This window comes from Molossus molossus, unplaced genomic scaffold, assembly GCF_014108415.1.
Source record: "Molossus molossus isolate mMolMol1 unplaced genomic scaffold, mMolMol1.p scaffold_m16_p_21, whole genome shotgun sequence".
Classification (NCBI taxonomy): Eukaryota; Metazoa; Chordata; class Mammalia; order Chiroptera; family Molossidae; genus Molossus; species Molossus molossus.
The window spans coordinates 10,061,236-10,082,088 of record NW_023425357.1 but is presented as its reverse complement, the minus strand read 5'-3'; the positions used below and the strand labels follow the sequence as shown (position 1 = coordinate 10,082,088).

Here is a 20,853-nt window from a genome sequence, read left to right as displayed (position 1 = left end):
AAGAACTGACAAAAGCCGCAGCGAATGGCTGTGTGATGGTAGGTGAGTTCCTCAGTCTCCGTGCACCGCTGGAAAGTGGGGGTGACCATACCGACTCCTCACGGTTGCTCTGAGGATTCCACTAGACAATGACTGTGAAAGGCCTAGTGCTGTGCCTGGCGTATGGTAGGAGCTCAACAAACACTAGCCGTTAGTTTGAGCAATAAACTTAGCTTGAGGAGGAAAGAATGGGCTTGGAGGATCAAAGGATGAAAGACAGAGGCTTCTGTGGCTTATCCTTCCAGAATGCGAAATGCATGGTTGCCTCGGCTGGGTGGCTCAATCAGTTGGTGCATCTTCCTGTGCACCAAAAGGTTGTGGGTTTGATTTCCCCATCAGGGCACATACCCAGGTTGCAGGTTCGATCCCTGGTGGGAGTACATACAGGAGACAACCAATCAATGTTTCTCTCTCTCTCTCTCTCTGTCTCTGTCTCTGTCTGTCTTTCTCTCTCTAAAAATAAATAAAAACATATCCTTGGGTTGTGAAGGACAAACACATGCTATGTGAACATACAGTAAAAATTTTTCCATTAAGCAAGGAAGGAGATATACATCAGCCAGAGTTAACCCATTGTATAGTTAATTCATCCCTCAGCATAACGGCTAACCACAGATATCTGCTTCTGTACGTGCTTGCTTGCTCGCAAACCTTTAGCCCAATTTCTTAACAGGGGCTAAAACAACTGTATAAGCAGCCGTCCCCCTGAGCTCGGGGCTGCTCTCTCCTCTGCGTAGGATGGGACAGCCTCCGCGCGGCTAATAAAGCTCTCTTAATTTGAACCCGGTTCAGAATCTGAGTCTGGTCTCTCTCGTTGGTCTACAACATTTGGAGGCCACAGCGAGATAGACAAGCGAGGTCCCCCCCTCCGGCGGGTTGACCTCCTCAGATTCCAGGAGACAGGTCCATCCCAAGAGCGGATACGGGTCTAGGGGAAGGCCTACAACAGGGTGAAGATGGAAAAAAAAAGATAATAAAATGTGGTTAAGTCTTTTTTTAAATACAGGGTACGATATGAGCAAAGTCCTAAAATCGGTCTTCTGAGGATGTCTCAGGACATCCTGGAGACCAATAATAATAACTAGTGTTATTTTTTATTTTTTGGTTAATCCTCACCCAAGGATATTTTCCCATTGATTTTTAGACAGAGCGGAAGGGAGGGAGTGGGGTAGAGAGAGAGAGAAACACATCAACTGGTTGCCTCCCACATAGCCCCAGGGGCCAGGGATCAAACCTGCAACCCAAGTAGGTAGTGCCTTTGACCAGGAATCGATCCCATGACGCTTTGGCCTGTGGGCCCAGGCTCTAACAGCTGAGCCAGACCGGCCAGGGCAATGACTAGCGTTAATTGAATAACTACCACCATTCACTGAGCCTCTACTATCTGCCAGGCACTCTGCTGAGTACCCGATGGGGGCGGGGGGACCCTCTGACTCCGGGGTGGGCACTAGTTTTAAGATCCCCATTTCACAAAGGAGGAAAGCCGGGACTCAGAGTCTGGAGCAAAGCCAGGAGGCCATCAGGAGGCTTTGCCTCACCACTCCCACTGATGACCTTTGGCCATTCCTCACCTCCCATGTGAGAAGACAGTCCTGCCCCGCCCGCCACCTTTATCATTCTCCCAGCCCGGAGGGCGGAGGGCTGGGGTGTGTTTTTGCAGAAAGGGAGGTAAGGGAAACCCCAAGCCTCTTCCCCAGGAACTCTGCCTGCCCCCGTCCTGGGCTGCTCCCCACCCACCACTACCAGGTCCCTGCTGGAGAAGAACGCAGGCCTGCAGGTGGTTTCCCAGCCGGCAGCGAGCCTGGGACAGGTGCAGCGTAGGGGTGTGGCCAGGACAGGGGCGGGGCCAAAGCGGAGTCCTTGACTGGGATGTCCAGGAAACCCCACTCCTGACAGGACGACTTCCCCTCTGTGGCCCCCGGACAGAAGGCAGCATGAGGGGTCCCCTGAAGGCTAGCCCTGTCCACAGCCCTGCCTGGAACAGACTGCTTCTAACAGGTGTGTGAGGGACAGCGGTTCCACCCAGGGGCGGGGCACAAGAAAGATTCCCCTCGGAGGGTCTCTATCCAAGTTAGAGTCGCCTCAGTTTTTGTTTGTTTTATTTTTATTGTTGAAAGTATTACAGACATTTTTTCCCCCATTGACCCCTCCTTCCTGCTCCCACCCCCCTCCTGCCTTCCCCAGCCTAGTGTCTGTGTCGATTAGTTGTGCACATATATGTATATAAGTTCTTTGGTTGATCTCTTCCCTCCCCTCCCACCCCCATCCCTCTGAGGTTCGTCAGTCTGTCCCTACTTCCATGTCTCTGGATCTCTTTTGGTCGACAGCTTATGTTGTTCATTATGTCCCACAAATAAGTGAGATCATGGGATATTGTCTTCCTCTGAGTGGCTTATTTCACTTAGCATGATACTCTCCAGGTCCCTCCATGTCGTCTCAAAGGATAAGAGGTCTCTCTTTCTTACAGCTGCACAGTATTCCATCATGTAAATGTACCACAGCCTTTGTATCCACTTGTCTACTGATGGGCACTTGGGTTGTTTCCAGATCTTAGCGATTGTAAATAGTGCTGCTAGGAACATGGGGGTGCATATATTCTTCCTGATTGGTGTTTCAGGCTTCTTAGGGTATATTTCAAGAAGAGGGATCACTGGGTCAAATGGCAGTTCCATTTTTAATATTTTGAGGAAACACCGTATTGTTTTCCACAGTGGCTGCACCAGTCTGCATTCCCACCAGCAGTGTGCTAGAGTCCCCTTTTCTCCACATCCTCTCCAGCACTTGTTGTTTGGTGCTTTGTTGATGGCGGCCATTCTGACAGGTGTGAGGTGATACCTCATGGTTGTTTTAATTTGCACCTCTCTGATGATTAGAGATGTTGAGCATCTTTTCCTGTCTCTTGGCCATTTGTTTTTGTTGTTGTTGTTTCGGTTTTCTTTTTATCCTCACCCGAGGACATTTTTGCGTTTATCTTCAGATAGAGCAGGAGAGAGGGAGGAAGAGAAACATCTATGTGAGAGAAACACACACATGTTTGGAGAAGTGTCTATTGAGGTCCTCTGCCCATTTTTTAATTGGATTGTTTGTCTTCCTTTTGTTGAGTTGTATGCGTGCTCTCTATATTTTGGATATTAACCCCTTATATCTGATGTATCGCTGGCGAATATGTTCTCTGGACTCGGGCAGTTCAAAGCCCATGCAGCACAGGCTCTGGCTGTGGACCCCTCTTATAGGGGGAAACTGAGGCTCAGACAGCGGGGCCACCTGCCCAGGATCACAGGCTGGCAAGGACAGAATCAGAATTCAGGGCCCCATCTAGCCCCTTTCACAAAATCATAATTTTGAAATAGTAACAGTGACACTAATAAAATAACAACAATCCTAATATAAAGAGGTCACTGTGACTGAGTATTTCTACATGCCAGCCTGTTCTACGTGCTTTTACGTAGTAACATTTCATTCTTAGCCCCATGAGGCAAGGGCTGTTTGGTCCCCATTTCATAGAGGGGGAAACTGAGGCACAGAGAGGTTATGTGCCCTCCCCAGGCCACATAGCCTGGAAATGGCAGAAGGAGGGTTTGAACCCAGATGGTCTGGCTATGATCACACACACCCGCCTCTCAGATAATAAACAAATTGCCTCCTTTTCCAGGTCTTAGAAAGTCAGGTTCTGTGTAATTTCAAAACCTCAAGCTTCGCCGCGCTGGGAGCGTCTCTGGTCCGCAGGCCGGCCTGAGTCAGACGCAGCGAGGACAAGCCGGGGCGCGGGGGCCTTGTCTCGCTCTCTCTGAGTCCTTTCTCCCCGAACTGCAGTGTGTGGCCCCCCAGGGCCACAGGCAGAAGGGAGGGACAAGGAAGGGGACAGGAAAGTCTCTGCTTGGCTGCTACAGGTGTAAGGTAGGGACAGGCATTCTGCGTGGCTGGGGCACTGTTGCTGGGTCTTTCTGGGTGGGGGGTTCTTTGGGGCTCCTGTGAGGTGGCCTGCTGGAGGCTGGCTGCCACCTCCTGGCCCCCTCCAGCCTCTTTCTGCCGAGGTCACAGGTCAGCAAGCCCTGTCCCATGAGGGTCTTTGCCAGGACAGCCTCCAGCTGGCCCTGGCTCATGGGAAACATGTAGACGTCTTTGTTCCCTCAAACGCTGGGGGTGTGGGCCATGTCCGCCCCACTGGCCTCCTCCACACCGTTCTCACCGCAGGTCTCCGGTCTCGGTTCCCACAGACTCCTGGGGGCGTTTCCCTCTTTTTCTAAGAGTTGGAGCCGCGCTCATTTGGCCTGGGGAGGAGGAAAGGCCTGGCCCTCACCCTGGGAAGGACTCAGGTTCATGCTCAGCCCTCCCCCAGGAAGCCTGCGCCCTCCCCCGCTCTGTGAGCTCTTTTGTCCCCAATGTCTTGGGTACAGAGGGCGGTCAGACAACCGTGCACTTTCCAAAGTGTCCCCCTGCTATGCCCAGCGCCCGCCTGGCCCGTGCGTGTCATGCAGTCTTCCTGAGCGGCTCCCCTGTGCTGTCTGGGGTCGGAGTGCCCCTGAGTCACCGGAAAACAGGACAGAGACGCTTTCTCATCTGATTAAGGTTAGAGACGAGATGAGAGAGCCAGGCTCCTGTGAGGTGGGAGCTCCGGGGTCATGTCTGTGGTCCCAGCTCCGAACCGCCACCCACCGTGGGCAGGCTTTAATGTATTTATGCATTTATTTATTTAAATATATCGTACACGGGGTGGGGCAAAAGTAGGTTCACAGTTGTTTGTACAGAAAATAGTAAAATAATTAATAACTAATATGAAATGAAGCTGGGTGTCACGTACTCCCCGCTGTAAACCTTTTGCCAGGTTTCAAGTGGTTTCCACCAGCCGCCCTCCTAGGTAAGTGGGGGAACAGGCTCCGTGCCCAGAAGGAACAGGCGGCAGAGTCGGGGTGAGGAACCCGGGACCGAGGCCTCGGAGTCGACAAATGAAAGCGTGATTCCGCGTGTGCCGGACTAGGCACTGCCTGATGTCAGGTCTTCTCCTGAAGATGACTTGGGGACACTCCCTGGGTCACCAGGTGCGTCCACTCCGTCAGACTCAGAACCGGGTTCCAGAATGCAGGCTGCACGCTCTGCCATCTGCCCTTTGGCCCTCATTCAGCAAACACTGTTCTGGCCCTGGCCGGTTTGGCTCAGCGGTTGGAGCGTCGGCCTGAGGTCCGGAGAGACCCGGGTTCGGTTCCTGCGAAGGGCACGTACCTCAGTTGCAGTTTGTCCCCGGCCCTGGTGGGGTCGTGTGGGTGGCAGCCACTTGGTGTGTCTCTTTCACATCGATGTTTCTCTCTCCGTCTCTTCCTCTCTCTCCCTCCCACTCTATCTGTGAACAAAAAATAAAAAAATGTCCTCGGGTGAGGATAAAAAAAAAAAAAACACTGTTCTGTGCCCAGCCTGTGCTGGGGACACAGCAGTAACCTCCTGGGGTTCACCATCCAGAGGGAAAACACGCCCATCCCAAACAGTGATGACCCCCAGTGGGTGGGACGGGGATGAGGTGGGGGAGGGTGACCAAGGAGCACCATTCGATTTTTTTTTTTTTATCCTCACCCAAGGACATTTTTCCATTTTTTTGTTCAGATAGAGTGGGAGGGAGAGAGAGAGAGAGAGAGAAATATCGATGTGAAAGGGACACACCAAGTGGCTTTCTCCTGCACGACCCAACCAGGGCCGGGGACAAACTGCAACCGAGGTACGTGCCCTTAGCGGGAACCAAACCTGGGTCTCTCTGGACCGCAGGCCGATGACGCAGGGAGCACCTTTCAAAGGTGTCAAATCAAAATATGGCCTCAGAAAGGTATGACCTCGGTTATGCAAATGGCCCCCCTCTGCTCTTTGTTTCATAAAAGCATAAGAATGCAAAATGTGTTCATCAAGATAGGAAGGCAAAACCCTGAGCAGATCCTTAGGTATAGAACTTGACTCCTGTCGCTTTGTGGCAGGAGCTTCCCGTATCCTATTGGGTCAGTTGAGGTCGGTGCCCAAACATTGCATCATCGCTCACCAAGCACACTGAGGGCCAGGGAAGACTTCAGGAGAGGGGATGCCTGAGCTAACACTTGAATCACAGCTAGAAAAAGAGAGAGGAGGGAACAGCATTCTAAGGGGGAACAGCATGGGCAATGGCCTGGAGGCCAGAGCACTGTGCGGAGTTCAGTCTGATGGATGCAGAGAATGAAGGAAGAAGGGTGAGAAGAGCCCAGACATGTAGCAGGGGCATCGGGTGAAGGAGTCTGTGCAGTGTCCTGAAGGCACTGGGGAGCCATGGAAGGTTTATGAGCAGGGGAGTAAATAAGTCACATCAGCTACCAACTCAGAGATAAAATCAATGAAGGTAGGAAGTGTCCCCCAAAAGACCCAATATGGGGACAACACTTAGCTCTCCACTTATGGCCTTGGTCTGAGACTCAAGCTAGACTTAGCTTCTCTGCCTATAAAACAGACTAGGACCAGCCTCAGTTGTGGAGGGGCTCAGTGAGGTCGCGGTTGGGAGAATGTGGCATAGCCCCTGGCACTCGCCCAGCACCCCGTGTCAGCCGATCACCCCTGAGACCGCTCACACCCCCTTCCAGAGCTCAGCACACTTGTACCTGACGCCGCTGTCTGCCCTGGGAGTCATTAACCCCGGCCTCTACTTCTCATTCATATACCAAGAAGAGAGCTGATGTGTTAACATTTCTTCTATAAGTGGGTATTTCTGATCCTGCAAATATACCACTTGTTTTATGGCTTTCTTTTTAATCTCTAAAAGGCATATTTACAATACACCCAGCACTTGCCATTGTGGATGCAAGTCGAAGAATAATAATGATGAAAATTATAGTTATAATGTCAAGCGTTTATCCGCCAGTCCCCTGGTTAGTACGGTTCCAAGCACTTCATAAGCATTAGATGTGGGAATGTTTCATCTTGAAAGACTGTGCCAGGCTGCCCTCTGTGTGGGGGTGTACCTGATGTGTGTTTCCTTTTCCCTCAGCCTCACCAACACAAAATCACTTTTTTTTTCTTTTTTTTTTGGTACGTGCCCCTAGCGGGAACTGAACCCAGGACTCTCTGGTCCACAGGCCGATGCTCCAACTGCTAAGCCAAACCAGCCAGGGCCACTTTTTTTTCTTTCTTTCTGGCCACCCCAGCCACCCCCAGCAACATCACATTTTGGGACCTTTGCCAACCTACTAGGGGCAAAGTGTTGTCTCATTTGTTTTGATTTTCATTTCTCTGGCTGTAAGTACAGCTGAACATTTTCCCTACGTCAAGAGACATTTGGCGGGGAGGAGGGGGTCAATGGGGAAAAGAGGGGGGACGTCTGTAATACTGTCAACAATAAAGATTAAAAATAAATGTAAAAAAGAGAGACATTTGAATTTTATTTTCTAGGAACCTCCTATCCATACCTTTGTATATTTTTCTGTTAGGTTGTTGATATTTTTCCTATTGAGATCTAGGAGCTCTTTATATATTAGTGAAATGAGCTCTTTGTGATATCAGCTGCAGATGATTTTTTCCTGGTAGGACATTGTTCTTCTGACTTTGTGAGTAGTGGGTTTTGTTTTTGTTTTTAACCTTTGCAGAAGTTTCTTTTTATTTTTAGGTGAAACTGTTCAGTCTTATGGCTGGAGCTTGTGTTCTTACGGCAACAGTCAGTATTTCAGTGAGGGCAGCAGAGTGGGGTGGGTAACCGCACCGGGGCCGGAGCCAGACTCCAGGGGCTCCACTCCAGGCTCTAAGCAAAGCGGGGATTGAAGGGGAGGAAGTGAGGGCAGGGGCCACACTGGACAATGTAGGTGAGTGGTTGAGAATTTCAATCCCGTAGGTGCTGCTTACCACCTACGACATCCTGGAAAAAATGTCTCGAATTCTCTGTATCTTTGTTTCTTTTTCTCTAACAGGGGTAGAATCGTTGTAGCGGTAAGAGCTGAGGCAAGAAGGAGATGTCAGCTCAGAAGGAGTCACGAGGACAGTTTGATAGAGACAATTTGCAGAGGTGTAGGCAGGGTCTGGGTTAAGTGACGTGGGGTTGTGCCACACCCAGGGGCTAGCCACAGTGGGAAGCTGTTACCTCTCCTGGGCTGGATGCTGCAAGAAGGAGAGTAGACCCTCACGACCAAAAGAGAGTGGTATTGCCGGGCCGGTGTGGTTGAGCGTCGCCCATGCACCAAGAGGTCGCAGGTTCAATTCCGGGTCAGGGCACATGCCCAGGTTGTGGGCCCGATCCCCAGTGAGGGGCATGGGGGAGGCAGCCAGTCAATGTTCTCTCTCATTGATGTTTCTATCTCTCTCTCCCTCTCCCTTACTCTCTCTCTAAATATCAATAAAGAAAGAAAGAGTGGTATTTGGAGCTGGTTGCCCGGTAGGAGCCTTAGCGGAGGGACACAGCCAACCTGTGGTGATGGAGCAGGGAGGAAGCTGGGGACCAGTAACCTGAAGGTCACTCCTATTGGCAGAGGCAAAAGGCAAGGGGTCAGCCCTGCAGGAGTGCAGCAGAGCGAAGGTTAGAGAATAGAGCTGACCGTCCAGTGTAAGGTGTGCCTTGTGGGGTCGATGTATAAGGAAAAAGTGAGATAATATATGCTCCGTGTTTATGAACGGTGTCTGGCTTAGAGGAGGTACTCAGTGAATGTTCCCTTTCATTTCTACAATATTTCTATCACGGTCACTGTGGTCATCGTCAACTCTTGATGTGCCAAAAGCATTTTTGCTGGCTCAGGAGGGGCTGCTTGGGGCAGCGTCTCACCTTGGGTTCCACTTGCTCCCCCTTTTCTCTTCCCTCCTCCCCACTCCTCCAGGCACCCTGCTCGCATCCTGCATCTGCTCAGCCTCCTCGGAGCTGCTCGCCTCTGCATCTCGGGCCTTCCTGACCGAAGGAGCCAGCGTTCACCTTCCAGTCCCCAGCAAACTTGATGGTATGCTCTCCATTTCTTGGTTCTGAGGGCATGAAGCCTGGCCAGAAGCCATGGTCTTCTCCGCTGAGGGTCTCCCAGGGCCCGGCCACACTGGCCAGGAGATGCTGGGCGACCAAGGCAGCCTGGTCATGAGAAACCTAACAGCTCATGACTCAGGCAGCTACACTACGGTGCTGGGAACCTGCAGGGGACACAGTGTGACAGAGCAGATACATGTCAAGGGTGCGTGGGGCCCCACAGCAGGGGAGACGGAGTTCTTAGTCAGCTGCGCCCATCAGAGCCCATTCTGTACCAGCAGCCCATTGCTCCCTAACAAAGCCCCCATCTCTTTTTTTTTTGTTCTTTATTGATTATAGAGAGAGGAAGGGAGAGGGAGAGAGAGATAGAAACATCGATGAGAGAGAACATCGATTGGCCGCCTCCTGCATGCCCCCCACTGGGGATCAGGCCCACAACCTGGGCATGTGCCCTGATTGGGAATCGAACCAGTGACCTCTTGGTGTGTGGGTTGATGCTCAACCACTGAGCCACACCGGCTGGACTCTGGTGGTAGCCTTCAAACTCACCTCTGCCTTTATGAGCGCTATTCCGTGCTGCCTGAACCTTTTCATCTGCGCCAGAAAAAGAAAGCCCTGAGGCTAACCAGACCCATTCTTTTGAGCCGGGAGTGCAGCGACCGTTAGTCTGCCAGGGCTGCCATAACGAAATGCACAGACCCGGTGCTTAAACAACAGAAACTCATTTCGCACAGCGTTGGAAGATGGAAGTCCAGGATCAAGGGGTCAGCAGGTTTGGTTTCCTTTAAGGCCTCTCTCTGTGGCTTGCAGATGGACCCCTTCTTGCTATGTCCTCACATGGTCTTTGCTCTGTGTGCACACCCCTGGTGTCTGTGTGTCCTATAAGGACACCAGTCAGATTGTATTAGAGCCCACCCTAATGACATCCTTTTAATGTAATTATTCCTTTAAAGGGGTGGTCCTCCCCGCCCTGGCCGGTTTGGCTCAGCGGTTAGAGCGTCGGCCTGCGGTCCGGAGAGACCCGGGTTCGGTTCCCGCTAAGGACACGTACCTCGGTTGCAGTTTGTCCCCGGCCCTGGTCGGTTGTGCGGGTGGCAGCCGCTCGATGTGTCCCTTTCACATCGATGTTTCTCTCTCTCTCTGTTCCTCTCTCTCCCTCCCACTCTACCTGAACAAAAAATGGAAAAATGTCCTCGGGTGAGGATAAAAAATAAATAAATAAATAAATAAATAAAGGGGTGGTCCTCCCCTTGGAGGATACGGAGCGGGAGGACTCTGGGCATGAGCACACTGCTGTTCATTAATTCAACAAACCATCAGCACCTGCCCTGTACCTGGCGTGTTCTGGACAGTGTTGGGGACACAGCAGTGACTGAGACGCCCCTCCCCTCCCCTCCTGGACAGACTGAGCCGTGTGGCCCTAGGACAGGCGCCATCTTCCCCTTGCATGCCCGAGCAGTGCGGGGCCCTCCTTTCACACGGCCGCATCCTGGTGTGTCCGGCCTGATAAACTCTGCTGGCCGTCCCTGACTGCTCCCTGGGACCCTGCCCCCCACCAAGGTGTGAGAGCACCCAGCAGGTGGCAGCTAGACTTGGTTTGCCCTGGGACATTGGCGGAGTGGCCTCAGACCCAGCACCGGCACCAAGTTGGAACCTGTATCAGTCTGGTGAACACTGCTGGTCCCTACATGGTGGCTCACCGAGAACCTGCCTCATGCAACCTGAGTCCCGCCAGAGGGTCTTTCAGTGACTGAGCCGAGCAGACAGAGGCAGGCGGAGGCGGATCTCAGGGTGCCTTGGGGCTTTTGCTGCCCTGCCCCCAGGCCTGGTGCTGGTCAGAGCTGGCCTTGGTACTCAGGTTGGTCTTTCCCATGTACACCCGCGCCCAGCAAAGGCAGCATCTGAATTGGCCTGCACCAGAGTCCCTCCCAAGAAGCCCCAGAATCCACACACCCAGGGGCCAGCTTCAGGCAGCAGCACAGCAGGATCCAGTCAGCCTCCCGAGTGGCATGTCCACAGGGAGATCTAGGCAGGCACCAGACCCTGCTGAGGCAAATGCTGCTCCGTGTGGTCAGCACCTGCCTAGCAGCTCGTACATTGCGGTCATGGCTGACCCCCAGGGTCAGCCAGCTTGAGGGCCGACCCCATGCACAAATGGGCCAGTAGCAATCAAGACTCAATTACAGCCCTGGCTGGTTGGCTCAGCAGTTAGAGAGTCAGCCCGCGGACAGGAGAGTCCTGGGTTCGGTTTCTACCAAGGGCATGTACCTCAATTGCAGTTTGTCCCCGGCTCAGTTGGGGTTATGTGGGTGGCAACCAGTCCACGTGTCGCTCTCACATCGATGTTTCTCTCTCTTCCTCCCTCTCTCCCTCCTGCTCTATCTGAAGATAAATGCAAAAATGTCCTCGGGTGAGGATAAAAATAATAAAATGAAGTAAAAAGGTTTTGTACAGCAAAGGAAACCATCAACAAAATGAAAGACAACCCACTGAGTGGGAGAACATATTCTCTAATGATACATCTGATAAGTGGTTAATGTTCAAAATTTATAAAGAACTTAGAAAACCGTCCAGTCAGTGTGGCTTAGCAGTTGAGCATTGACCAACACACCAAGAGGTCACTGGTTTGATTCCCAGTCAGGACACATGTCCAGGTTGTGGGCCTGATCCCTAGTGGGGGGCATGCAGGAGGCGGCCAGTAGATGGTCTCTCTCATCGATGTTTCCATCTCTCTCTCCCTCTCATTTCCTCTCTCTCTCAAATCAATAAAGGAGGAAGAAAAGAACTTAGAAAACCCAACACTAGCCTTGGCCTGTGTGGCTCAGTTGCTTGGGTGCCATCCCATGCACTGAAAGATTGCTGGTTCAATTCCCAGTCAGGGCACATACCGGGTCATGGGCTCTATCCCCAGTTGGGGATGTGCAAGAGGCAGCGATCAATGTTTCTCTCTCACATCAGTGTTTCTTTCTCTCTCTCCCTCTTCTTTCCTCTCTCTCTCTAAAAATCAATTTAAAATATTTTTAAAAGACCTGGCCAGTTTGGCTCAGCGGTTAGAGCGTCGGCCTGTGGTCCAGAGAGACCCGGGTTTGGTTCCCGCTAAGGGCATGTACCTCAGTTGCAGTTTGTCCCCGGCCCTGGTTGGGTCGTGCGGGTGGTAGCCACTCGATGTGTCCCTTTCGCGTGGATGTTTCTCTCTGTCTCTCTCTCCCTCCCACTCTATCTGAACAAAAAATGAAAAACTGTCCTCGGGTGAGGATTAAATAAATGAATAAAATAAAATATTTAAAAAAAAAACAAAAACAGACTATTCAATGAAAAAAATGAGCAAAGGACCTAAATAGACACTTCTCCAAAGAGGACGACATACAGATGGCCAATAGACATAGAAAAAGATGCTTAATGTCACTAATCACCAAAAAATGCAAATTAAAATCACAAACAGATCTCACCTCCCAGCTGTCAGAATGGCTGGCCTCAATAAATCAGCAAACAACAAGTGCGGGGGAGGGCTGGAGAGAAGGGAGCCCTCGGGCACCGCTGCTGGGAACACAGACTGGTGCAGCCACTGTGGAGGGCAATATGGAGCTACCTCAGAATATTAAAAATGGAACTACCGTATGACCCAGTGGTCCCCCTTCTGGGAATATATCCAAAGAAACCCAAAACACTGATTTGAAAGACTATATACACCCCTATGTTCATTGCAGTATTTACAATCGCTAAGATTTGGAAGCAGGCAAGTGTCCATCAATAGAAGAGTGGATAAAAACAAAAATAAAAAAACTCTGGTAGCCCTGGCCAGGTGGCTCAGTTAGTTGAAGCATCAACTTGTCCACCAAAAGGTTTCGGTTCGATTCCCAGGCAGTGCACATACCTAGGAGGTGGGTTTGATCCCCAGTTGGGGCATGTATGAGAAGCAACCTATCAGTTTCTCTCTGTCTCTCTCTCTCTCCCTCTTCCTTCCTCTCTCTCAACAGATCCTTTGGTGAGGTTTTTTTTTTTTTAAAAAGAGTAAATCCAGTGCCTTTCGAGCTTTTTCAATCATGACGCACAGTAAGATTTCACATATAACCCAGTATGTATGTTTATACACACCGCAAGTAACTAAAAGACAAATGTCATACAATAACAATGATTGCTATGAGACATGCATTCTGCCATTTTCTGTTATGTTTCACTTTTTGTTTTTTGTTTTTTTATCCTCACCCGAGGACATTTTTCGACATTTCCTTCAGATAGAGTGGGAGGGAGAAAGAGAAAGAGAGAAACATCAACGTGAAAGGGACACATTGAGTGGTCGCCACCCACACGACCCAACCAGGGCCGGGGACAAACTGCAACCGAGGTACGTGCCCTTAGCGGGAACCGAACCCGGGTCTCTCCAGACCGCAGGCCGACTCTCTAACCGCTGAGCCAAACCGGCCAGGACATCACTTTTTGTTTTAAATACTGATTACAACCTACTAACTGATTTCCCCAAGCGTGGGTCTCCCTTGCAGTACCACGAACTCGGGGTTAACATATGTTCGGAATGGCGGTTGGCTCATAGGGGAACCCAGGCTCGGTGGCTGTTACATTGATTCTTGCTGCACCTGGTGGGCTCTTTCTCCTCCGTCCAGGCTTAGCTCGGCACCGCCTGCTCCAGGAGGCCTCTGGTTGGGCCAAAGTCCTTTGCCCTGCACTGCACTGCACTCGGAAATCAGCTGCGTGCGGAGCTGCCGGCATTCACCATGGTGTCAGCCTCCCCAGGTTCAAATCCCAGCTGCACTCTCTCTGACCATGAGACCTGGCCCTAAGAAACCCACACCTCAGAGCCTTTCAGCTGCAAAACAAACAAACAAGCATGGAAACAAGACTATGGTGAGAACGGTGTACGTCCGTTCTCTGGGCTCTGCCTTCACGATAACCCAGAATCCAAACACTCCTCCCAGCTCCTCGGCCTCACCCGGGTCCAGCTGAGGCGGCGGAGCTGGGAGAGTTATGACGCCTATGTCAGCCACTGTAGAGGGCCGGTCCCGGGGCACCCATTCCCGTGAGCTGGCCTGCTGCCTCCATGGACAGAACGGGCTCTGGAACTGTGCAGGGCACAGATCGGGCCCTGCAAGCCCCTTTGCTGCTGAATGCATGAATGCAATAATGGATGGATGGATGGAGGCCTCTGTGGTAGGCAGAAGTGCTCAGCCTCTCTGAGTGTTCTCCACCCAGGTGGCCTCCCTTCCTGTTCACACAGACCTCAAGGTGACGGTGCTATGGACATATCCGATGGCCAGGCTGGGCGTCATCCGGTGTGATCTCAACTACTCGGTGACGATGCATTGTGTGACCACGATCAGACCCGGACCTGTGCTGCACTGGACCTTCGAGGGGAAGCCACGGGGGACTGGGGAGTTGCTGATCATCCGGCGCTTGTCCAGGGAGGACTTGGGCAACTATACGTGCATGGCCAAGGACAACCAGGGACAGGATTTCTCCGACACTATGACCGTCTCACTGCCAAGTGAGTCCCCCACCCCCACCCCAGACCCTTGCATCCTAGCTGGTTGGTGACCAGCTTTCCTGACTCCATTGAGCCCCTTCTTTGAGTAGTCCCCTCTGAGACCCTTTATACACAAGATGTCATCCCATTGTCCCACCCATTTGCAGATTGGGCATTATTAGCCCATTTTATAGATGACAGGCTGAGGCTCAAAGAGATGAACTCTAATGGAAGCTCAGCCCAGGATCTGGAGCCCATGGCATGGGTCCCTGGCGGTGTGAATTTGGGAGAACCCTTTCCCTCCCCGAGTCTCAGCGCGTGTCAGTGAAAAAGTGCTGATATAACCAGTGGTCCTGAGCATGGGCTTTGGGATTTGAATTCTTCTTCCATTTCCTGGCTGTGTGACTTTGAACCAGCCCCGTGCCTCAGTTTTCCCATCTGTAAAACTGGAAAAATAATAGTGCCCACCCAAAGTTTAGTCATGAGCATTCAATGTGATAAGCAGGTAGACAGTTTAAAATAAGAGGGTCTCGCACTCCTGAACACTAGTGAGTGTTCAGTAAACACCAGCTAGTATATTGCTACAATTCGCATTATTGATATGAATTTTGTGACGATGTCCATAGGCAGTAGAGTGCATGAAGTCCAGGCAGCAATCGCAAGAACAGCCAGGGATAAAAAAAAGTGGTTTGGGAGCTTGTGGAAGCAAGTTTCAAGGTGACTCAGGACAAGTGACTTCCTTTCTCTGAGTCTCAGTTTCCTCCTGTGCATAACGGATTGTTATAAGGAACTGAAATAATGCATGCATGAAGTCAGAATAGCACCTGATTTATAGCAGGTGATTTATTTATTTATTTATTTATTTATTTTTAATCCTCATCGGAGGACATTTTTGCATTTATCTTCAGATAGAGCGGGAGGGAGAGAGGGAGGAAGAGACAGAGAGAAACATCGATGTGAGAGAGACACATCGAGTGGCCACCACCCACACAACCCCAACCAGGGCCGGGGACAAACTGTGACCAAGGTACATGCCCCTAGCGGGAACCGAACCCGGATCTCTCTGGTCCTCGGACCGACGCTCTAACTGCTGACCTGAACCAGCCAGGGCCAGCAGGTGATTTAAATAGCAGCAATTATCATAAATTTTATTTTTCCTGATTTTAAAAAAAAATTTAAATCCTCATTCGAGGATATTTTTTCATTGATTGTCAGGTAGAGTGAGAGGAAGGAAGGGAGGGAGAGAGAGACATCAATGTGAGAGACACATGGACTGGCCGCCTCCTGCACGACCCTGATCAGGGCCAGAGCCAAAGCCAGGGATTGAACCCCAGCTGAGGTACCTGCCCTTGACCGGAATCAAACCCACAACTCTTTGGTCCGTGGGCTGATGCTCTGACCGCTGAGCCAAAGCAGCCACGGCCTTCTTTCCTGACTTTATTCATGGAGGACAAGTGGCTTGGAGTGGTCTGGAAGGGTTCAGAGCAGCTGGCCCACAGGGAACAAGGGGAGGCATCTGGGCGGCAGAGAACCACATGCAAAGATCCGGAGTGTGGACTCAGCGGGGGGAGGGGAGGGGACAGCCCGGCTTGGCTGGGTCCCAGAGCGCTGGGGTTTAGAGGGAGCTTCAGTGATTGGTTTAGGATGATTCACTGGGAGAAAAAATTTTAAATCTGTAGCACCTGGTGACCCTGATGTTTGTTGAGGATGACAATGCTTCCAGGGCCTCCTTTACTCGTTCATCAACGAGTCAGGAAATGTTTATTGAGCACCTACTATGTTACCAGCCATGCTGGGCAGTGCGGGAGGGGTACTCTGGTGATGAAGACAGCCCTGTCCCTGTCCCCATAGGACGCCCAGTCTAGTTGGGGACAGGCCTGTCCATAAACAGTAATGACCAGCGTGGGAGGGCTGGGATGGGAAACCTAGAAGACTGTGGGACCCAAGGGGGTGCATGACCCAGCAAGGAGGTCAGGGAGGGCTTCCTGGAGGAGAGGACACCTGAGTTAGTACTAGACTACATAGGAATTATCCAGGCCAAAGGGGAGAAATGGCATAGAAGGCATTCCAGGTGCACACACAAAGGCCTAGACGTGGGGGAGAGAGAGGTGAGCTTAGATAATTGAGTTGAGTCCACTGAGGCTTGGTTATAAAGATGTGGGTGAAGACAGAGGAGGCTGGCCAGGTGGCAAGGCCTTGAAGGCCAAGGTGAGGAACACCTCCTCCCCGGGTCCTGGGGAATCGCAGCAAGATTCTGAGCAGAGGAGGTACAGGATCAAGTGTGAGCTTTCGAGAGACCACTCTGACTTCCGTATGGTGGGGAGATGGTGGGGGAGAGATGGGCAGGAGAGCAGGGAGGAGGCCAGGGCAGAGACCCCGAGAATGGGGATGAAGGGCTGGAGTAAAAAGACGCTCAGGATGCCCTGGCTGGTTTGGCTCAGCGGTTAGCGCGCCGGCCTGCAGACCAGAGAGACCCGGGTTCGGTTCCTGCTAAGGGCACGGAACTTGGTTGCGGTTCGTCTCCGCCCCGGTTGGGTCGTGTGGGTGGCAGCCAGTCGATGTGTCTCTCTCACTTCGATGTTTCTCTCTCTCTCCCTTCCTCCTGCTCTATCTGAAGATAAATGCAAAAATGTCCTTAGGTGAGGATAAAAAAAAAAGAGACATTCAGGAGGTGGGATGGCGGGAATGGGGGTGTAGAGGGAGGGTGGTTCCTCCCATCTCACCTATTTTTTGTCCCCAAAAGCCAACGTGGATCCCGCAGATGAGCCCATCGAGCCAGACCCCATCATCACTGTGTCAGGAGCGGCTGCCATCGCCCTCATCATTGCTGGGAGTGTGGGGTTGGTGACAGTGTTGGGAGGCATTGGCTGCACCATCGCCCAGGCCAAAAGGTACCTTCTGCCCCTCGCCCTGTGCGCCAGCCGACCTCCACTCAGCCTCTACGAGGCACAGAGCTCGCTCTGCAGCAAGACAAACACCAAACCGACAGCCTCATCCCCGGGAGCTTTAGGCTCGTTCAGAGAGGGTGGCTGTCAGCGCTGCTGTGGCCATCTGCCTCGTCACTTCCCACAGTGACCCCAAAAGAGACAGAAGCGGGTTCCGGAGCCGGTCTGCCCGGGTGCAAACCTCAGCTCCAATACTTACCCGCAGTAAAGCCATGGGCAAGTCACTACCCCCTTCTGCGCCTCTGTTCGCCTCTCTGCAAGACAGGGGCGATGATAACACCTGCCTCCCAGGGCTGTTGGGAGGATTAAACGAGCTGACATTTCTAAAGCATTGACAGCAGTACCGTAAGTGTCACATCCATTCTTTCTACACCCACCTGCTGAGTGCCCACTGTGTGCCAGGTGCTGGGGACACTGTGGGAATGAATAGCCCTCAGGAACTTTCACCCTAGACAGAGACACCAACCCTCTCGTGATGACCCAGTGACCTGTAGACAGTATGTTGAGTGATGAGTGCCCAGGAGTGGAGTAAGGCCGGAAGGGGGACAGGGAGTGTGGGGGTGAGGTACAATTTATCTAAGTCAGCGAAGACCTCCCTGAGAGAGTCACATTTCAGCAAAGACATTGTGCAAAGAAGAGGAGGAGGGAGCCAGTGGGTATGTGGGGGAAGGGCACGCCTGGCAAAGGAAACAGCAAGTGCAAAGGCCCTGAGGTGGGACTTGACTGGCATGTTCAAATAGCAAGGAGGCCGGTGTGGCTGGAGTGGCATGAGGAATGGGAAGAGAAGCAGGACATGAGATCAGAGGTCAGAGAGGGAAGGGGGGTCAGGGACGAAACACTGAAGACTTGTGGGTCATATAAGGACTTGGCTTTTGTTCTGAGATGGGGGCCACGTGGGTTTAGAGCAGAGGAGGGATGGGATCCGACTGGCATCTGACTTACATTTTCATGCTAGGTGTGTTAGCCGTTATCACATTATATCTTACCCCGTATTGAGCGCCTATTACGTGCTTGCTAAACATTATATTTTTTATTGATTTTTTTAGAAAGAGAGGAAGGGAGAGAGAGATAGAAACATTGATGTGAGAGGGAAACATTGATCGGCCACCTCCTGCATGCCCTTTACTGGGGATCCAGCCCGCACCCTGGGCATGTGCCCTGACTGGGAATTGAACTGGGACCTCTCAGTCCATGGGACGACGCTCAATCCACTGAGCCACACCGGCTGGGCTAAACCTTCTTCTATTTAATCTCCACAACTGCTCAGCGAGGGTGGAAGTGGGGTAGAGGTGAAGATCTCGTTTTTTGTGAAAGAGGGAACTAAGGCTCAGGGAGAAGTGACTGGCCCCAGACGCCACAGCTGGGCAGAAGCGATTCGAACCCCAAACCCTGCCTTACTTGTAGTCCCGGCCCCTAACCTACGCTGCCACTTTTTTCACCACTCACAATACATGCCTTTGTCGCTCAGGAACTAAGGAAAAGAAATGTACCCATTGAAATGGTTTGGAGAGCCCTGGCCGGTTTGGCTCAGCGGTTAGAGCGTCAACCTGCAGTCCTGAGAGACCCGGGTTCGGTTACCGCTAAGGGCACGTACCTCGGTTGCAGTTTGTCCCCGGCCCTGGTTAGGTCATGTGGGTGGCAACCACTCGACGTGTCCCTTTCACGTCGATGTTTCTCTCTCTCTCTCTCCCCCTCCCACTCTATCTGAACCAAAAATGGGAAAAAAATGTCCTCGGGTGAGGATAAAAAAAAAAAGAAATGGTTTGGAAAGGCTTTGGGGACCGGATGGGAGGGACCAGGGCCAGGTCTCCAGTCTGAGTTCCCTGTGGAACCGTCCAGGGGCAGGGGGGGCCAGGCTGCCCCCTGGATCACCCACGTGATCTTCACTGTGGCATTTCCTGGGTCCTCAGGGAGAACCAAGATCCTCCAAGTCACGAGGACTCTCGGGCGGTTCTGTAAATAGTGTCCGGTCCGTGGTGAGCCTTCGATAAACGTCAGCCACGTGTCTATTACGAGGACGGTGATGATCATTTCTCTCTCTCTCCCTGCAGGACCGACAGGCGAAGAATACGAAAATGCTGCTGAAGTGTGAGTAGCAGCCTGTGGGTCTGAGAGGTGATGCCAGGGAGGGTGGGCAGAGAATCCTGGGTTCAGGGGCGAGATGACGTTTTGAGGGGCTGCCTATGAGACTGCCTTCCTCCTGGTTTCCTGATCGTTTGTTTGCAGACTGTTCCCCCTTGTCGAGCACCCTGGGGAGTGATGGAACAAGACCCCCCATCTGCCCATCTCCCCAAACTCCGGGAAACCACCTCACAAGCAGTGTATATTTCCTAAAACTCGTGGGATACAAGCAGAAGAAACTCACTGAAGTGGCTCAATAAAAAAACAAAAGATGCCCAGCCGGTGTGGGTCAGTGGTTGAGCGTTGACCCATGCACCAAGAGGTCACCGGTTCGATTCCTGGTCATGGCACATGCCCAGGTTGTGGGCCTGATCCCCAGTGGGGGGCCTGCAGGGGGCGGCCGATCAATGTTCTCTCTCATCGATGTTTGTATCTTTCTCCCTCTCCCTTCCTCTCTCTCTAAAATCAATAAAGAAAAAAAAAATTTTTTATTTTATTTTTATTTTTTTAAATCGGAGCCTTCGGAGCTCAGCCCTACCCGTGGGGGCTCAGTGCTCAGAAAATGGGGGAGCTCAGCCTTGTAAGTTGGGCAGATATCCCCAAAACATCTGCTACACACGCAGCTTATTTTTGCACCTTTTCAAAAAGAAGGAAAAAACTTCCCAATGCAGAGAAGTGGCAGGTGGTCGCCACCCCCAGAAATCACGTGGCAGATCAGATCGCCCACTCACTTCCGAGCTGCTGGGGCACCCTGGCTGCTGGCAGGCAGAGGGGAAATCAGTATGGACGCAACTCCCACGTGGAAATATCTAACCTCCGAGGACCATTCAGGCATCTGCGACCAATAGGAAGCCACCTACCATGTCATTATGATTAGCAATGACAGCAGTGGACCTGAGTTCATAGCTTGTCTGTGGAGGGCCGTCTGTGTGCCAGCCACCACACTCTGTACCGCATGTGATTCATGTCTTATATCATCCTCACTGTGCCCATGGAGGTAAGGAGACTCCTCCCGCATTTTACAGACAAAGCAGGTGAAGCTCTGAGAGAGGGTAAGTGACTTATCCAGGGTCCCACGGGTCCCGCATGGTGGTGCTGGTCTCTAAGGCAGGCTGCCTGAAAATTCTGTTTCCAGTCACCCCACACCCCTGTCACTCCCTCCCAGAGGCCAGAACACGTTTCCCCTTTTCCCTTGGGCCCCCACCTCTTATGTCAGGTCAATGCCGTACACATGCACAGAGGATAAAATAGGCTCAGAGAGGGTAAGTGACTTGCCCAAGGTCACACAGCCATGATGCCCAATTCCAAAGCCTGTACCGCAGACCAGCGCCGTTCAC

The 20,853-nt window shown here is 51.9% G+C and overlaps 1 protein-coding gene across 1 annotated transcript; it reads left to right on the top strand.

Annotated features, from left to right (window-relative positions):
• The first annotated feature begins 1,973 nt into the window (after positions 1-1,973).
• IGSF23 (immunoglobulin superfamily member 23) lies at positions 1,974-19,480 on the top strand. The gene is given in 5 exon segments (XM_036275022.1): positions 1,974-2,037; positions 8,841-9,127; positions 14,180-14,471; positions 17,194-17,341; positions 19,447-19,480. Coding segments are annotated over 5 exon segments (825 nt in total).
• Positions 19,481-20,853: the final 1,373 nt, after the last annotated feature.